The sequence below is a fragment of the Channa argus genome, chromosome 9 (assembly GCF_033026475.1).
Source record: "Channa argus isolate prfri chromosome 9, Channa argus male v1.0, whole genome shotgun sequence".
In the NCBI taxonomy this organism is placed as follows: Eukaryota; Metazoa; Chordata; class Actinopteri; order Anabantiformes; family Channidae; genus Channa; species Channa argus.
This window is the reverse complement of record NC_090205.1, coordinates 10038813-10057328: the sequence shown is the minus strand read 5'-3', so window position 1 is coordinate 10057328 and position 18516 is coordinate 10038813. Positions and strand designations below refer to the sequence as shown.

The following is an 18516-nucleotide window of genomic DNA, read 5'->3' as shown; positions in this document are numbered from 1 at the left end:
CATAAATAGAGAAGAAACACAGAGAAAAGAAATCAAAAATCAAAAATGTACACCAGGCACTGATGATCGTTCTGCTTCTTAGAGAGGTGTTTGCTAAGTCAGTGAGACGTTTACAGCAGCAAGTATTTACATGTTCACCTGAAATCACATCTCACTTCTGGTTAATAGACTGGCCTGTGTGAATCCTCGGCTTATAAATTCTGCTCTAAATTAAAATTACTTTGCAGCACATCCTCCTCCAGGAGTCGTTGTGACTTAGCTGTGTTGACATACAATATGTGCAGTATATGTGTACCTTTTTAATATAGAAGAAATTCTCTGTCAAGAATCTACTCTTTGCAAAATGTATATGCATCCTGTATATGTGTGTGTGTGTGTGTGTGTGTGTGTGTGTGTGTGTGTGTGTGTGTGGTCTTGTACAGTGCAGGCTGAAAAGGCATTTTCTAGTCAATGGGATGTTACGGCTGCTGCCAGGGTTTGAAAGCGACATCTCAACAGGAGGGGACCAAGCCATCAAAGCCGTCATGTACTTTAATTACAGGTAATCTCGACTCACAGACACTCTTCCAGTCCCTCTGCTCTTAAGAACTTCCTCCTCAATTACCAAAGTGCGTCAATTAGGCCCTAAATAAGCAGAGGACATGCACGAGGGAGAGATGGGCAAATTACAATAGAGAGGGTAAAAACAACAGGCCCTGTAAGTGCGAGTGTGATGCAGAGGCAATTAAAAGACAAAAAAGTGTTCTACCACGCAGAGCGAAAATGAGAAAAAAGAGAAAAAGCCTTTTGATGAGCTAGTTCGGAGCTAAGTGGAGCTTAAGAGGCGATGGTTGAGGACAAGAAAGAGCGAGAAAAGATAAATTAAAGACAGTTGATTGGCAAGAGGGCTGATGTCACACTGCTTCCCTACAGGACCATATGTTGGGAAAAGCACTCAGTCATCGAGAGACTGGAATGTGTGAGTAAGTCATGATTTCTATAGAGCAAGTAGACCTCCCACAGGCCACTGATTCTCTACACTCTCTCTGCTTTCCCTCACATTCATTATCCAGCCAGCCCCATACACACTCCATCAACTGTGAAACTGGGCTTTTGAATGGACAAATGAAGACCCGGTCTCTTTTATTGGACTAATTCTGTGTCTAGCAAGGGCCCTTGTTAAGGGAAAATGCTTTAGCTGCTGTCGGGAGTATGAATATGAGCGCATTAGTCAATTAGCTCAAATCTAACCCAGAGCAATTGTCTGATAAAAGAAATACATCATCAAGGAACACAAGGAATAAAATGAGAGGCTAATATACACACCTCTGTGTGTGTTGGTGTGTGTGCTGTACTCACAGTGCCTGTCTAGTGGTTCAAATACATTTCAATCTGTGGATGGCAGACTCATGCTGACCTGGACGGCTGGTTGGAAACTGAGCTCATCTAGATCCACAGCAAGCTGCTCGCAGAAGATGACAGGACTCATCATCGGTCATTGCTGTGAAATGGGGGAAAGTGCTGGGCACCAAGAAAAGTAATAACTCAATACAGAGAGTATGCTAAGTAAGGGGGAAGGAAAAAAGTTGAATGTACATTGTAATGTATTCGGAAAGGACAGACATACACCCCCAGCCCCAGGAGCAGCTAGAGATGAGCATAAGTTCATAGTTGTATACTATAGAAATTCAAAAAACAATAAATAAATATATATATAAAAAGGAGTAAAGGACAAAGTTTGGACCACATCGTGAGAAAAATGGTATCCCATATATCCAGGCAGCTCAGCATGTTTCCAGGAGAGGGCAGTGTTATCCAGAGAAGGTGTGGGATTTCACTGTGTTTGATCTGAGCAGATGTGCACAAGAAAAATCATTAAACAGCATCTGTCCACTCAATTACCCCCTTCGTTAGTCTAATATTATGATTTTTTTTTTAACCTCACAGAGGGGTAATTACATTTCTCTTATATCAAATTGACTTGTGTAAAAGAATGTGGACTTTTCAGAGGGGATAACACCAAAAGGAGCCAAAAGAAGGAAGCACTTGGGGATAACTGACTTTATAACCAGCGTGTAAATGAATTAATTGTAAAGCCAAAATTTGATGGGCAATCATTGTTCTTGACCATTTCTACATGGATGGAGCTCCTCGATCTAGTGTTGTTTTGAGAATCTGTCAGTGAAGAGCCTTTACAAGTTCAAGAGAGATTTCCTGAGTCAACATATATGAATTTATTTTATTTTTTTACATGAATATGAATATGAATATGGTAGCCTCGTATAGTGTGAAGAACAAGGCATCTATTTATATAATAGAATGAGATGGCATTTTACTGCAGTCTGTCGTACTCAGGGGATTTTGGAGTACTTCTACTTCACTGGAGTATCTTCGTTTTAGGGTACTTTTACTTTAACTCTGCTACTACTCTACTCTGTTAATATTAATCATGATTAACGGTTAATTAATTAGTAACCGACAAACTGATTTAAATGTTCGGGAACATTACCAGCTGGGCCGGTTTTGTTCCGACATAAGTCACTAGGTATAGCTTTTATTTTATTTTTAATAATTTACTTTCTTTGCCATGCTTTTCAACTTTAAAAGTTTGTCAAATTAATCTGAACTAGACTTGTTCATTCACGTAATCAACATAATCACATGCAGTTATATTAGAAAATACATTGCGTTTCATTGAGGTGGACTTGTACTTTTGTACTTTAAGTACATAGAGCACATACTTTTGTACTTTTTGCAATGGCATTTAGTTATTTTTGTTGTGGTTGTTGTTAAATAGCTGAACTTTTACGTAAGTATTGGACTTTTGTATTTCTACTACTTCTGACCTTACTCATATTCTATTGACCTTTTTGAAAACAAATAAAAATTTGTCTAAATGGTGTCATCATCACATTGCCTCTCTGTTTAGAATTTTTTGTATGTTTTACAAATTACATTTCTCTTTTGAAAGCTCTGCATGTCCATAACGTTATATTTTAAATAGGAATAAAAACCAGCCATTTTAAGCTTAAATACAATACAGGTTTCAGATATCAGAAGTTCTCTGCCCCTTAAGGAACTTTATAGGAATAAATCTTTCAGTTTATCTAAAAAACCTTAAAAAAATCAATTGTGGATATGAGTTTTTCTTCCTGGACAGTGTCTGAATGTGCTTGTTGTGATGTAATGCATAGGAGAAATAAATCAGACAATTATTTTACTCATAAATGCCTAAGCAGTGTAGGCTTTTATTAGAATCTCTGGTTATCTGATAAAGATGTATTATTAATATGATAAATATGAGTTTCAATTACATTCATGGTCATAAATCTAGAAGTTTTTCTTCCAACAAGAACGAGTATAAGAATAAAGTGACTGTAAGAAAAGTGAGAAATATTATTTTTTACACTTACTGTATTACTGAGGACCAGAAGTGACATATACAGAAACATGGACTAAAAGCAGAGGAACAAAGTCAAAGCATTGGTAAGAAAGAACATGACAACATTTTATCCTGCGGCTGCATCAACACAACTATGAGTTTTAAACACACAAAAAACTGCAGAAGAGTAGAAAACACATACAGCAGCTGCTGCTGCAGCAGCAGCCTTGTGGTCTGCTTCTTTCCCTGTCACAGTTTGCTTTAACACCATATGTGCCTGCATAGAAAACCTCAGTAATGACAAGGAAATACATATCCCAAAGGTATGAAATCATCAGCATGTCAAAGTGGCTACTACAACAAATATCTTATAGATAAATTGCACCTCAGGTCTAGACCTGGATAAAAAAAACAAAAAAAGACAACAAAAACAAAAAAAGCTTTGTTTTGTTGATCAGGGGAGAAGAGGGAAAATTAAACAACTTGAGTCGGCCAGCAAGCGTTCCAGTTCATCTGTAAAGAACTGTAGGATGTGCTGCAGCTCATCTCTAAATGTCGATGAGGTCGTCACCACTTTCATCGCTCTCCACAGTCAGCTGACGGGTCCACCACTTCTTCACCTCTGACCCTGAAGAAGCTTCATCATTGACAGGGTTCATCTTACACACTATGGACTTGACACTTGTGCGACCTGACACAACACAGACATGAACAAAGTCTCAAAGTCTCAATATTTTTGCTCTAATTTTCCAATTCTTAAGCAACAAAGGACCTTTGACTACTACTGTGAGTAAAAGTTTGTTTTAATGGACTCGCCTGGATAAACATGTTACTTTCTGCGTACCACGAGGTCACGTGATCTCTGGTTTACCATGGCAGGGACACATCCGAGCAAAGCTTTGTTCCAACTCACTTTAGCAGAATGTCCTCGACGGGTACAGTTATAATAGACAGCATACAAAGGATTACACACCTGCAGGAAGCCGCCACTGTCCCAGCTTCCTCTGTGGTCTCCCCATGTCTGAGGAGTCCTGCCTGTAGCCTCCTCTGTCTGATAACGTGGGGCTCAGTAGCTGCTGGGGTCCACTCATCTAAACAAAGAGTAAATATCCTTTGTTTCAACAGTGCAAGTAATGCACACCTGCGGTTTGTATGATGTGGTTGCTATATGTGAAGCTGTGAGCATGTATGAGTGTGTACACACTTGTCCTGTAATATTATGTGGGGCTTTACCTCAGGCTGCGAGGGGTTGTCTGGGTTGTTCGTATTGTGATCTTCACTTGGCAGGGTGGTCTCTATGCTGGGAGGATTGAGGAAGCGGCTCAGTTCCTGCTGCTGGCTCTCCCTCAGACTGTGAATGATGCTACATGACTGCTGCTGCTTCTATTAGTGTGCACACACATATGTGGTCAGTGTGTCATGTGGGTGTGTGGAGCAAACTGTACAGTATGCGTGTGTGTAGAATCGTAACAGAAATGTGTGTTTTCTATCGCGAGACTAACCGCACGGATGCGTTTGAGGCATTTCTTCAGCCACATGCGTATGGTCTGCTTGGCAACCTCTTCTTCAATGGTGTACTCCAGCTGTTCCCTGGCCAACAGCTCCTCCAGCTGGAGAGACTTTCTAATGTCCACTGAGCGATATGACAGCATGCTATATGTTTACAGACAACAGCATGCATGCACAAACATGTACAGCCAAGAAAGGGACATTTCAGTAGCGTAAAAATAGTAGAAGTACAAAATTCACCACTCACAAGTAAGGTCAAGATAGCACAGCAGTACTAAACAGCAATATGTAAATGTGCTGTCAAGGTTTTTTACATCTGGAAAAGGTGATTTATGATGTGACTAAAACCGTTGTAACCCACATTATTTGCTTTCATTTGGGTGAATCTAAAATCAGCTTTATTACATTTACAAAAAAACTAAAACAAAAAAAAAAAACACCTTTCTCTAGTGATCGCTCTGCTAAAAATATCCTAATCTGCTGCAGCTCCATTGAGAGATCTACATCTACTGGAGATTTAGCATGGTGATGAACTCAATAAATAATTTTTTTGGGGCAGTAAAGCAGGGTTACAGTGGGCTCAATATTAAGCATTAAAGTTACATCAGTATTAAAATGACAGTACATGATAACCGTTTCCCTCTGTGCTCTCGGATTGTGGCTAATACTCGGTGTAAGAGCTTGTATGTGTGCTCCAATGCGCTTTTCCGCATTCACCTGAGCACATCGTGGAAGGTCACGTCTCCCCCACTGTGAAGTCGCTCCATCTCATAGCACATGTGTTTAAAGAGCAACTTGTCTTTGTCCAGGTCCACCTCCAGCCTGCCTCTGAGCAGACGGAGCAGGAACTTAACCCTAGATGTCGGGATCACACCCTGGGAAACAATCGTAGAGGTCAGAGTTTCACTTTACACAACTCCGTGACTAAACCTGGATTGAAATACTTATACAGCTATGTTTATAACTCTGCTATACCAAATATAGTAGAAAACAAATCACAACTTTTTCTCTACTGCTTATTAATGTCTCAGTGGGGATACTGACTGTGACAGTGATGGACTATAAACTCTTACCAGTCTGTTGACAAACCAACTTATTACAGTGGTAAAAGGCCTGATTCTAGTCATCCTGGTCTGAATGTCTTTCTTTGAAGGGGGGGGGGGTGTTACATTTTTAGATTTTTTTTGCTTTGGTGCAATATACTTGTGTGCATAGCTATATTAAAGTCATCCTCTCCTATCTGCTGTTAATTTCTCACCTCCCGCTTGTCATCCACCATGTTCCAGATGATTTGGAAGTGTCTCAGGTCATTATAGCTCAGCAGCTGGTCTTCCTCCGTAGAGTAGAAGAGAGAAAAGTTCTCCACAATGATGGCTGCAATGGCAAAAATAGAAATTATTCAAACTCACACAGGCAAATATTTCATAATATTAATATCTATATTTGGCATAAATCATCTGTATTCATACAGAGGAAAATGGAAGTTTCTCTGCTACCCATTAGGGCTCTATATTTTTCTTATAATAGACTCAGTGAATAATCTCAAAATTATAAACTGCTTGAAATCTGAATTGTTATGATAATGAATTTCATAGCACAAAATTAAACATGAAGACAACCCCTTTGACGTGATTTTCCCTACTTTATTTTCTCAGACACAATGATTGTTGCATAAAGGTGTTTGATCTTAGTGCCGTTAATAAGCTGAAATAAACTTACCTCCCATTATCTTCATTATGTCTCTTTTAGAGACATTGAGGCTACATGTACACATGTGCTTTAGGAATTCTGCAGCGTTGCCCAATATATAAGGGAAAGTGAAAAAGCCCTTGTGGGAGCTAAAGCAGTAGGCATCATCCTGGAATGTTTCTCTATATAGATGTGTGCACACACTTGTCTTTGACACTTGGTGTGTGATACTTACATTCATTCCCTGGAAAGTCTCAATCTTTAAATGTATCGAGTTATGTTCTGCAAACTTGCTTTATGTTTTGTTTTGTGCAGACACTACTTCACCAAGGCGTTCGAGAGGTATTTACCCAGAAAAAGAAAGAAAGGTCCTGTTGCTTTAGAAAAGGAAAACTTGGTTTTTAGCCCCCAAGCTGAAGGTAAGTTCCCATAATGTGACTGTGTGAACAAGGTTTGGTCCCCACAGCTGTAATCATTCAAGAAGGTGTACAGTACACACACTGACCTACAAGCAGGTTGAGCATGATGTAGGCTATAATGACATAAAAGGAGCAAAAGTAAATAAGTGCTCCAGCGTAGTTGCCACAGTCAGTCTCCCAGTAGCGATGTTTATCTGGGGTGCAGAATGGGGGCTGCACCTGGGCAGGGAAACAAAAGAGAACACGATCTGTGTCAACACACTGACTATTAAAACGTTAAATAATACATAAAATGTAAAAATGAAAAACTTTTATGTTCTTCAAAAATACAAAAAAAAGTTCTATAATTGATAATTTGCAAATACCATTAAAACAGTTTTCATTTAATGTCTTTGGTAGGAAGTAGCTCCAGTGAAAACGGCTGATCCTTAGATCTGTGTAGAATTAGTAATAAAAAAAAAAAAAACTGAGAATAAAAACTGTAACTATTAATTTTGTTGCCAGCACCACAAACAAAAATCTATTCACCTTCATTGTATTAAAGAGAAAGTGAAGCAACACAAAAGCTATTGTAAACAGTATAAACTATTTTCCCAGTTTTGGAATAAACAGTTTGTTCCTATGTCTGTGTGGATGTGTGCTGGTCTTGCATCTTACCATGCAGTCATGCATGATTTTATTCCAATCTTCCCCCGTGACAATACGGAAGAGAACAGTGATCGCCTTGCCTGCTGTGGAGAAGTTGGCATGCCTGTGATAAGGGGAGACACAAAGAATCAGACAACTCCATAAAGGTGTGTGTGACTGCACCTACAGGATACTCTGCAGGGTTCATCGCCAACAAGGTGCATCATCAAGATCAAGAAACGCGCTGCTTACCGGTTGATGTTCTCTCCATATTTGACGGTTCCAAAGAGAACAACGCCAGCAAATGCATAGCAGAGGAGAAGGAGAAACATACCCACGATGATAAAGAAGCTCTTGTACATACTGACTACCACAGTCAACAGCAGCATTTTTAGTGTCACCTTAATGAACGAAATACAGACAGAAACATTTAGATGCTTATAGTAATGTAACAACAAACACTATTATTGGCCAAAATACATTGTCATAGACAAATATACCCACGTGCTTCCCACATATTGTGAAGAATCTGAAGACAATCACACATGTTCCCATCATGTAGGTATATGCATTCTGCAGTTGAAAAAGACTCGTATACAATAATTCTATAATACAGAATCCTGACTCAATGAGAATTTATATAATTTTCTGATTAAATGTTATTTTTCTAACCAGTAAAGAAAAGTGCAAGACTATCCAGATGACACCCAGCGAAGTGACCAAAAGGTCATAGCGGTTTCGTCGGCTTTGCCAGTATCCTGCTGGAGACATGGCTATCAGTTTCATGGTCACCTAGGTAACAACACCAACATAAAACATTAGACAAACATCTATACATAGACCAAGCACTCATAGTGAAACCTTTAAACTGGTGGATGAGTAGACAGCATGACAGGCTCACCTCCAGGACAAATATAAAGGTGAAGACTACTGACATAGTGGCAAGGGGAAAAGTTACATCATCATCTACGTCCCACTGGAGAAGGGCAGATTTCCAGTCCGTCAGTTCACATTGTTTCCAAGCATGTTCCAGAATAATAATACACTGATGTTTGAGGCTTTACCTTGACTGACAGCAGCACAGACTGTGCCAAAACCAGCACAGCAATGCCTCGTTTGAAGAAGGGGTGTTGAGTAATGTCATACATCTTGGCCCGAAAACCACCGTTCTCTGGCAGATGAGAAACCAGGAGTTAGTGAGATTTAGTGAAACTTGCATAGTGAAAAAAATATCTGTGGGGTCATGGTGGGAGTCAGAGCTTTTACATTTATCGGTGACAAATCTGAAATGTCTGAAATGGCAACTCGCTTTTACATTTTAATCCAGCTGATGCCTGAATTGGTGGTAGTTGTTGAGCTGTCCTGCAGATGGCACTCACTGACTACTTAGGTGTTAATATTAGTGCAACTGTGCAGCAGGTTTTACACATATTCAGAGGCATATGTTTCAAGGTAAGGGAAAAGATAACGGGGGAAAAAACAAATGCTAACCATGCAAATGTGCCTTGGATTTTGGGAGTATGAAGGCAGGTGCCTGAAAAACAGCCACTTTAATGTCTCCTTAAACAAAAACTTAAGTAACGTCACTTGTCCTCTGAAGCATACTGTATTTGGAAAGCTGTATCATATCATTTGGGTTTTGTATTATTAAGGTATTGAACACAGCCAAAACAGTAACAGTAGTGGTCTCAGCATGATCACTCTCAGCAATCTTTTTTTTGTCCTTCTTTAAAAACTGTTTGATTCTGTTAGATTTTTGTAGTGGACCCAATCTTAGTGGACAAATTTACCTAAAAACCAACAACAATTTAACTTGGTAAAAACATTTTTAAATTTAATTTAATTTAAAATTGTAGTAATGTTTACAGGTTTCTACTACGTGTTTGGTGGTTAGTGTATTGGCACCATGGGAAACCAAGGGTTTTCTTTCTAAAACACATTAGAGGCAGATTAGGAAATTGTTAGAACCAACATGATCGAATGCCAACCCTGGGTCTGAATTCCAAATTCAGTTGGCATCAGTCACATGCACTCGAATTTGAAGTGTGTGCTTGTTTAATCAGTGAACATTCTAGCTTTAAACTTCTAACTTATTTTAGTTATGTCACAAAAACCTTTTGCAAATCCTGCCTCTGCATCCACTTCAATGCAGAGAGGTTATGTTAAAGAGCATAGACAGAGTTAAACAGTACATCCAGTGACAGGCACTGTGGTTATATCTGACTGCTGAGACAATTCTTGCTAGTATTTTGAGGAGAAGCATGTGAATAAAGACTTGCTCAGTGCTCTAATGATCTATCGGTAATGAGGGAGTAGTGCAGGTGTACAAGGCCACAGATCAAAGTCTGCTGGTGTCAGTGGCACTGCTGACCAAAACTGCAGACGTTGAGTTTAGTTCTGAGCCTCAACTGTACTACACAACAGTGATCTGCCGTGTTGCAGCTGAGGAGGCAACTATTGTCGTGACTTGATGAGCAGCAGTGTAAATGTACAGTTTTACCATGATCAATAGGAATATAGTGTTTGACTCCACGTACAATGTTCAGTATAGGACATTTATTCAGTTATTTCAGCAACGGTTTAATTCGGTAAACGCATTTCCTGTAAAAGGCGGCAACATGCATGATTCTCATCTGGGTGTCATGAAGAATTTCTCGAGGGAATTATCCTCAGTTAAAAACAAGCACTATTACATATGGATTAATCATGCCGGTGCTACATAACTATGCCAAGACACACACGCACGCACGGACGCGCGCGATTGTGTGGTGTGTGTGTGTCAGGGTAATGGGGCTAAGACGTGACTGTATTACAGAACAATTTCTACAAATGTGTAATATACAGGTTGGTACCTGGACGAGGGGGCAGGTGGAGAGGCTGGGCTATTTTTAGTCGACTTTTGAGATCCTCCCATCTTCTTTGGTCCACTGTTAGCAAAGCAGTACCCTGGTTGTGAAAGACACATTTGAGTTCAGAAGGTGGTGTTTTAGCTACAATTACTACAGGTCCTGCAACATCACTGGTTTAAACAGGTACATTCCCGTCGGCTTCTCTTCCTTAAAAAAGGAGCAAGCTGTATTTACAGTATAAACACAGCTTTTACCTTGTTTTCATTGAAGTTTGCAATGACGACTCCAACAAACAGAGTGAGCCCAATCATGCATCCCAGAAACACAAACACATGGATGTAGATGCCATGGATCTGCAGAGGACAGAGGTGTATTAACAGCAGGGAAAAAGTCACACCTCTGTTTAATGGACATTATTGGAAAAAATTTGACAAAACTTGGTAAGACAAAGTTCAGTACCGGCCCAACACGGTGAATGATGACATCTCGGACCTCCACCCAACCTTTGAGTGACAGCACTTCAAATAGAGCCAGCATCGCATTCCCAACGTTGTCAAAGTTAAAATTACGAGGGTTTGCCCTGGACATCGACAGAACAGACACACAAATAACTGGCTGTAAAAAAAATATAAAAAAATTTAAAAAAAATCTAAAACCAAGCAGTAATGAAATAACAAGCCCCCGTACCAGACTCTTGGTACCCAGAAACCTGGCTTCTTCTCCCCGGACTTCAGTTTTAGATTGAGGTTTTTGGAAACGCTGACATTTATTCTGAAAATCCCGTGACAATCATCCTGTATCCCCCCCCATACAGGTCGCAACGAAATACAGAATGAGCAACAGTAAAACAGAAAAAGAAAGTTGTTAGTGTTTCACTACATTTATTAATACTATAAGAAGATGACAATAATGAACATTTCATACCTCTTTTCAAATAGCACAAACCGTATGTGGGTTTTATTAAGAATTCCCTATGTTGAAGCAATAGTTTTCCCCCATTGATATCTGTGCTAGTGCACAATAATAATGCAAATGAATAAAGACTACACCCCCTCAATTACCTTCATTATTAATTAACTTTCAGTATAATCAAAGATCTGCTACAGCACAAGCTGAAAGACGTATTTTTTATTAATACAATGGGAAAAAAGAACCACTGGGTTATTGATTTGATTGGGGAAACCCCCTCTGCTTGTGCCTTCTGGTTCTCTGCAGGGGGTTTGAAATGGGAAGGAGTATCTTAGTGAGGGGATTATGTTTCTTCCTGTACCCGTTTAAAGATTCGGGGGTCGTTGCACTTCGCAAGCTTTCCAGCAAACAGTTGAACTCCAAAGCTTGCGAACACCAGCATTAGTGTGAGGAGCAGAATAGAAACCTGCAGGAGAATCAATCAAGAGCTTCAGTCAGACCCTTCAACATGATCCAAGCCTGAGAGATTAGAAAAGAAGCTAAGGATGTCAGATAGTGGTGGATGTAAGAGACTGCAACTATGAATATCTGACTTAGATCCAGGTGGAATGAGTAACTACTGCAAGCCTCTGATAACATGACAAAATCCTTGGTAGAAAGGAAGGTAAACAAATGCCAGAAATTCCCAAAAATTGCAACAATTGTATAAGAGAGAGCACAATATAATAACGATTAATAATATTTATCTAGTTGTATTTTGACATACTTTACTGATAATACCATACAATGTTTTAAAGGCATCTTACAGTAGCTATTTATACATTTCAAATTTCCTTTACTACTATTTTCAAATACCAGAAGTGTTTCAACTATGTTCATCATCATAGCACCTTCAGGCAAAGGTGAAATGTAAAGAAATATATTATCTGCCAGATTAGAAAAGTAATTTTAACAATCAGGTATTAGAGGCATAGACTTCTCATTGGATATAAGCTAGAAAGTGGGTTGAATGAGGAACAGTATTTTGATCCACACTTAAATGCACATATGCCTTTAGTGGACATAAAAAAATATTTTGTAAAAACTTGTGGGGCTTCTTAAATGTGAATGCATATTTATAACGACATCATTACCAGATGTTAAAATATCTTAATTACTTGAATTTCATTCTTCACACACACACACACACACACACTGAAAACGACATGCTCACTAACCAGGAAAATCTCTTTGAATCCTTTGAGAACCTCCCGCACCACCTTTCTCATCTGGGGTACCAATTTGAAGATCCTGAGAGGACGCAGGCAGCGCAGCATCATCAGCAGCTGAGCCCCAGACTCAGGAGGGACATCGGGAGGCAGCCAGCACAGAAAAATCAGACTCACCTACAGTACCCATACAGCAAGGCAGGGATAGATCGTAAGAGAAAGAACATAATAAGAACATATGGTAATATTTTAATGCTAATTTATGCTTTTCTTAACAATAAATGTGCCTGCTCCTTAAAAGCCACTTCTGTTTCACAGCAATGGCTACTATTGTAAGATGCAAATTTAATATAACATATAAAATGTAATGACTTTTAACATGTGAAGTTATGATTGTGAGGCCAGCAAACTGAATTCAGGGATTTTCACAAGAAGTTTCTTACAAGATAGATGAAAATATCCATGACACCTCCAAAGTCTCTGATCACAGCTGTGGGGGTGAAAAACAGGCCATCGGCCATGATCTTCAGGTTCAGCTCGATGCTCATAAAGATGACAAACACATACTCGCCAATCTGAAACAGACATAATGGATTTTAACAACATCTGTTCATTTATTGCATCTGCTGGCCTGTTCACGCATCCAGCCATCGATCTAGTTTTAATACCTGCAGTGTGGGGGCGTGCATGACCCTGGTGAAGGGTGATTCAAACATCATGGAGATGCAGGAGCAGATGGTTACCACAATCATCACCCAGTCCAAATAGGTGACCAGGCCCAGGAGATCGCTGCAAGGACACATTAGCTTATAGACTTTTTATTTTGTTAGTATTTACAGAGAAAAGTACGTTCAGCATAACTAGGTCAATGAAGGTATTTGGTTTGGAAACTGGAGAATGAGAATGAGAGGGGCAAAGAAAAAGAGGGAGGGAGCTTATACAAGGAGAGGTATCAGAAAGTGAGAAAGAATATATCTTTGTGTGTAAGTGTGGGTAGCACAGTCTGTTCTACAGAAGGACGTCAGTGAAAATCCCCTAGCACCAATGGTATCTGATACAAAGCACTGCCTCTCATTTTAATAATCAGACCCTGTGCTTGGCCGAATTACTATCAGGTTGCATAATGGGCGAAATGTATTTTCATAGCTATGCACTTCACCACAACAGGCTAGTAATAAGATACAGAATTAATAAGTATTCCACTGTTGTAGAGCGAATAGATCAAGAGAGCATGAAGGAATCAATAATTCATCTCACTTACTACAGCTGGTGGTATTTTGTGTTCCTCACTGCTCCTGTTATAGGGTCTGTTTTAGATCTGGATAGAAAGTCATACAAATTCAATACAACATCAGCATTTTGACAAAAATGCACTTTTACCACATAATATTCTTTAAAGCTGCGCAAAAAAAAAAAGTGTATTTGCACCATTACGTGCTACAAAGCTGTGTCTGCCCAAAGCAAAAATTTAAACTGAGGACATATAAACTGACAAGAGGAAATTTAACTTAACTAAACAAAATACTAACTTTTATAATCTGTGCGTTAGCTTCATAAAGATATTTACACACAGATGGTCACAAAATGGTATAGTTCACAATGCTTATTTCATGACTGTAGGCTGCCTTTTGAAGCCTGGAAAAAACACACAAAGACCACAGATTGAATATTGTGTATTAGTTTAAACATTAGGCGGATCTTACACATTGAAGCGAGCTCGAACAATCATCCTGCAAAAGTTCCTGAAGCGGTGTTCCCGACCAACAATGAAGAGGGGCTTATCAAAGTAAGGATGATTTTCTCTCAGCTCCTCCTCCTGGACTTTTCTGCAGAGCCACACAAGCACAGACATGGGATGAAGACCACTTACTGCATAATAATGATACAGTAAGTACACATCTTAGTTAACTATGTTTTTTCACACACTTATATGCCTTTTTTTTGGCTTACATACTGTATATTGTGTGTGTGCATTGTTTTTTGGTAAATGAATACCTTTTCATCTCTGCTTGTTCTTTCTTTTCTTGGATCATCTTGATTTCACTGTCCTCCCTCTGGGCATTCCTGTAGCGTACAGTACTGGAATGCTGCGGAAACAGAAGAGACAATGAAGTTACAGTACATATTTTGGGGATTACTGTAGATACACATGGGCTACAGCCATGTTTGAGAACAGCATTAAAGCATACAGGACAATATTATTGTCAGTGTGTGTGTGTGTGTCCGCTCACATCCTGAGTGAGAGTCTCTAGCGACTTCCCGCGACTGATCCTCTGACTAGTGGAACCATGTCTTAGTGATCTGCAGATAAAAAATATGCATATTTATACTATGACAGAAAAAGCCAAGTATTTTAGATTGCACTTTCCACTTCTGTGTGTGTGTTTGTGTGTGTGTTGACAGACCTGCGTTCTTGCCGTATGTGATGCTGGACGCTGAGTATGGAGCGTTCTTTGGCTGGCTGGCCTTCAAACGATCCACTTAGCATACGCTGCCTGGTACAAGCCCTGGAAAACACAAATGCACTTTTCCTGTCCTTATGATCAATAAAATGATAACAGTGTATGAGTTTACAAGAGGGCTGGATCTCATCCATCTTCCTACCTAATAAACCATTATCAACTTTCATCATTCTGGACTCATAACAGCGATGATCCAGGCTGCCATTTTTAGAGAGGTCCCAATAATTCCATTTGTGTGAGTGTACATCCGTTTCTGTCCTGGCTAACATCAGAGTCATGTACCAGAACTGAGTTAACAACACTGTGGGCACCATAAGTGTGTGTACTTATTCATTTACAGAGACTCTAGAATGATTATTGGCAGTAAGTATGGATAAGTGCCTACTTATGCCGGACTGTGTGTTGTGTTGTAGCCTGTTTGTCTATGTTGGTGGTACTCTGAGCCTAATTGTGTGATTGTGTGAAGGATGGCAGGCCAGACAGAACGTGTTATGACTACTGATATGCCGTCTATCTTTCAGACGGACAGAGGGGGGTGAGGGGGGTGAAGGGGGTGGAAGGCAGAGCACGCCAGATTGGACACGGTGCCGGCAAGCTAATCTACACTTAGTGCCAGCTCTGCCATGCTGAACAGCAAATTATGCATTTACTTCATCACGAGAGTAAATGAGTCTGAAGTGGGTCTGTATGTGTCTCCGTGAGTGTGTGAGATAGAAATAATAAATTAATACCAGAGTGCTGTAACAGCAGAGCTACATCTAATATGCACACACACATTATTAGTTTCACCCACACAAAGACCGGATTGTATTTGATGAATGTGGATGATAAATATATAATACGTTTAGCTGTGGCCTCCAAGGATTAAAAACAAAAAAAACAGCGGCTGCCAAGAGTCAAAAGTTGAAAGCAGATTAAATTTGGAGTTTAGAAGACATCTCAACTTGTGTGTTAAAAGTGAGCTGAATTTGAAACATCAATGTTAATGGACATCTTGCTCAGTAGCTTTCCAATGATTACGTTTCAATGTGGAGCAGATCCTAAATATGAAACTCAAACATGAAGTGACTATTGAAATGCTGTTAAAACAGTGGTAAAAATGAGAACTTAGCTTAGTTAGTCAGCTCTTCCCCAAAACCATGCTTATAGGTCAGATGTACATGTGTCTTACCGCAGGATTTTATTGATGGTAGTTTCTTTTTCCAGGAGGTTACGAGCTCGGATACTAAATATTGACCTGCGAAGCTGAGAAAGTACATTGAGAAAATCTATTAAGTGGGAGTTTGTTACATTTTGGGCATAAAAACACCACATATACAAATTTATACAGTACATATACATACAGCGTATGCTCACAAACAATTTTCTACTGCTACAGTATCTCTTACTGATGGCGTAGGTTTGTGCCCAGCCATGGAGATGAAGGTGCCACCTTAACATCCACTTTCTCTGTGTGTCTCTGTGAATGTGTAAATGACAGCCAGAGTGTAAGTGAGAATGTCACTGAGTGTGTAAAAGTACCTTCTGGTCAATGTATTTGTTGTCTTCAATGGCTGAGCGTTTAGAGTGGTCACAAGAGGAGGATGAGGCAGAGGGGAGACGACGGAATAAACAACTGGTGTCCTGCTGCTGGCGATCAATAAACTGCTTCATGAAACTCTCCCTAGAGTACACAACAACCCGTACAAATTGTGAGAAAAATGAAATCTATGGCTTCCTATGGCAGAAATCAGCATGCTGACTCATAGAAGGCACAGCATAACTGAAAACCATCTCTGTGCAAATTCAGCTGCAAAATATGCCACCGGAAGAACCTGCTGCCGCAGCCTGGCAGATGGGCTGCAGAGGGGGATTTCTGGGGGAGCAAATGATCCAGCTGTGCACTAATCAGCATCTAAATGCTAAAACTGGTCATGAGGCCCATTGATTTTGACCAGCTGACCTCTCTAGCTAAAAGCTCATCCTTGTTAAACACTACATAAGATACAAACATCTGTCAGATAACTATTAGGTAGTACAAGGAGCAAGTTTTTTTCTCTTGTACCTTTTTAAATTATAGATGGTATCATCAAAACGGTGGAAAATAGTGCTGGAACTGCCTCAAAAAAATACATTTTCCCCCCTTGCTTTTCTGGTAATGTGGCTTGAGCCTTTGTTTAGTTATGGGGAATATACTGTATTATTGCTTTACTCCAAAAAAAGAAAAAAAAAAAAAAAAAAAAAAACGTACTCGTGCCTGAGATCTCAGAAGCATCACTTTATCAACATTGTCTGTTTTTACAGCAATGCAACTGTTTTCTTACAATTGCTGTAGGATAAATCCCTATGCACCATTTTTAAACAACAGACATTTGAGTAACAGTCATTTAAGTTTATGAATATATTATAAAAAAAAACATTAATCTGCCTGTGAATGTGTACCTGATCCTGGGCACAGTGAAATCAGAAGGGAGTTTGGAGATCTTCACCATCTGAGGTCTGTTTGGGAACTTTTCAAAGATCCTGAGTCGTAGAGGGAGCTTCTCTTTGGTGTCAGCATTGGCTTCGCTTTGCTTGAGCTAACAAAGGGAAGGACACGGTTAGTTCATGCACGGCACAGATGAGCAAGACAAGATACAGTAAAAGAAAATTACCCGTATTATGAGAATGAAGAAAGGAAGGATTAAATTAAGAAACAAAAGGAAAGGACACGGTTAACTTGAGTTTGGGTTATGGAAAGGTTTTGGGGTTTAGACAACTGCACAAAATTACCCTTGGTATTTATGGAGTAAAAGCACAAGGCTAATGTTGCTATTGCCAGAGAAAAGTGGCAAATGCAGAAGTTTTACCTCGACTTAATGGATGCAGCTTTATGTTTCTGCCTGATGATGGCAGCAACACACTCTACAACACAGACTTCACATACAGTACAGACAAGCACTCTTAGGATGAGATCCCACTTACTTTTAGAAAAGAATGGAGAAGGCAACAAAAGAAAAAAGAAAGATTACTTTGGAGTGGTTAAGAAAAGAAGAAGGTGGCGACAGCGTAATGTGCGTGTGTGCAGGCCTAAGCGCTGTGGCACAGGCTTGAGAACTAAAATGATGACAAAGGGAATGAAAGCAATTATTTCCATTTAATTACATATGGGGGTGGCTGATTGAAATTCCCTTGCAGGTATTCTCTGTCTGGGAGCCTGGAGATGCATTGCAGATTAGGCCTGGAAGTGAACTGAATTTAGAGCAATGTTGAATGGCAGCTTATCATTCAGAGCAGACAACCGCTGTGAAACATATTGACTGGGGTTGGTGACTGTTTCTCTTTAAGTCACGCCGTTCGGGCTGTCTGTCTACCAGTTAAAACATCCCTCCACTCTGTTCATACAGTATGCTTTAGTACCTCTGTCTGCAGTTGTCCGACTGCGAGCAACCCGAATAACTGGAACAGCCTCTCATTTTTGAAGGACAACAGACGGGGGAAGGAGAGACCTGACAAAGGAGGCAA

At 39.8% G+C, this 18516-nt stretch overlaps 1 protein-coding gene across 8 annotated transcripts in view; it reads right to left on the bottom strand.

Moving 5' to 3' along the window:
* Positions 1-3203: 3203 nt before the first annotated feature.
* Positions 3204-18516, bottom strand: part of nalcn (sodium leak channel, non-selective) — a 60106-nt gene continuing 44793 nt past the window's right edge. For 6 of the 8 annotated variants that reach the window (XM_067516481.1, XM_067516484.1, XM_067516479.1 and 3 more), the window contains 29 exons: positions 17455-17591; positions 16555-16696; positions 16205-16278; positions 14977-15078; positions 14803-14872; positions 14567-14658; positions 14275-14397; positions 13833-13889; positions 13240-13360; positions 13015-13146; positions 12581-12748; positions 11725-11829; positions 11142-11248; positions 10914-11034; positions 10709-10807; positions 10458-10551; positions 8670-8776; positions 8507-8581; positions 8278-8397; positions 8110-8178; positions 7858-8006; positions 7636-7729; positions 7065-7197; positions 6129-6244; positions 5588-5745; positions 4864-5014; positions 4595-4744; positions 4335-4452; positions 3204-4052 (listed from right to left, as the gene is read on the bottom strand). In XM_067516481.1, coding sequence (XP_067372582.1) covers positions 3910-4052; positions 4335-4452; positions 4595-4744; positions 4864-5014; positions 5588-5745; positions 6129-6244; positions 7065-7197; positions 7636-7729; positions 7858-8006; positions 8110-8178; positions 8278-8397; positions 8507-8581; positions 8670-8776; positions 10458-10551; positions 10709-10807; positions 10914-11034; positions 11142-11248; positions 11725-11829; positions 12581-12748; positions 13015-13146; positions 13240-13360; positions 13833-13889; positions 14275-14397; positions 14567-14658; positions 14803-14872; positions 14977-15078; positions 16205-16278; positions 16555-16696; positions 17455-17591 — 3327 coding nt within the window. In that variant the 3' untranslated portion in view covers positions 3204-3909. Of the gene's footprint in view, positions 4053-4334; positions 4453-4594; positions 4745-4863; positions 5015-5587; positions 5746-6128; positions 6245-7064; positions 7198-7343; positions 7413-7635; positions 7730-7857; positions 8007-8109; positions 8179-8277; positions 8398-8506; positions 8582-8669; positions 8777-10457; positions 10552-10708; positions 10808-10913; positions 11035-11141; positions 11249-11724; positions 11830-12580; positions 12749-13014; positions 13147-13239; positions 13361-13832; positions 13890-14274; positions 14398-14566; positions 14659-14802; positions 14873-14976; positions 15079-16204; positions 16279-16554; positions 16697-17454; positions 17592-18516 lie in introns of those variants that run through there. The other 2 variants (XM_067516486.1, XR_010915214.1) reach the window with 2 other exon arrangements.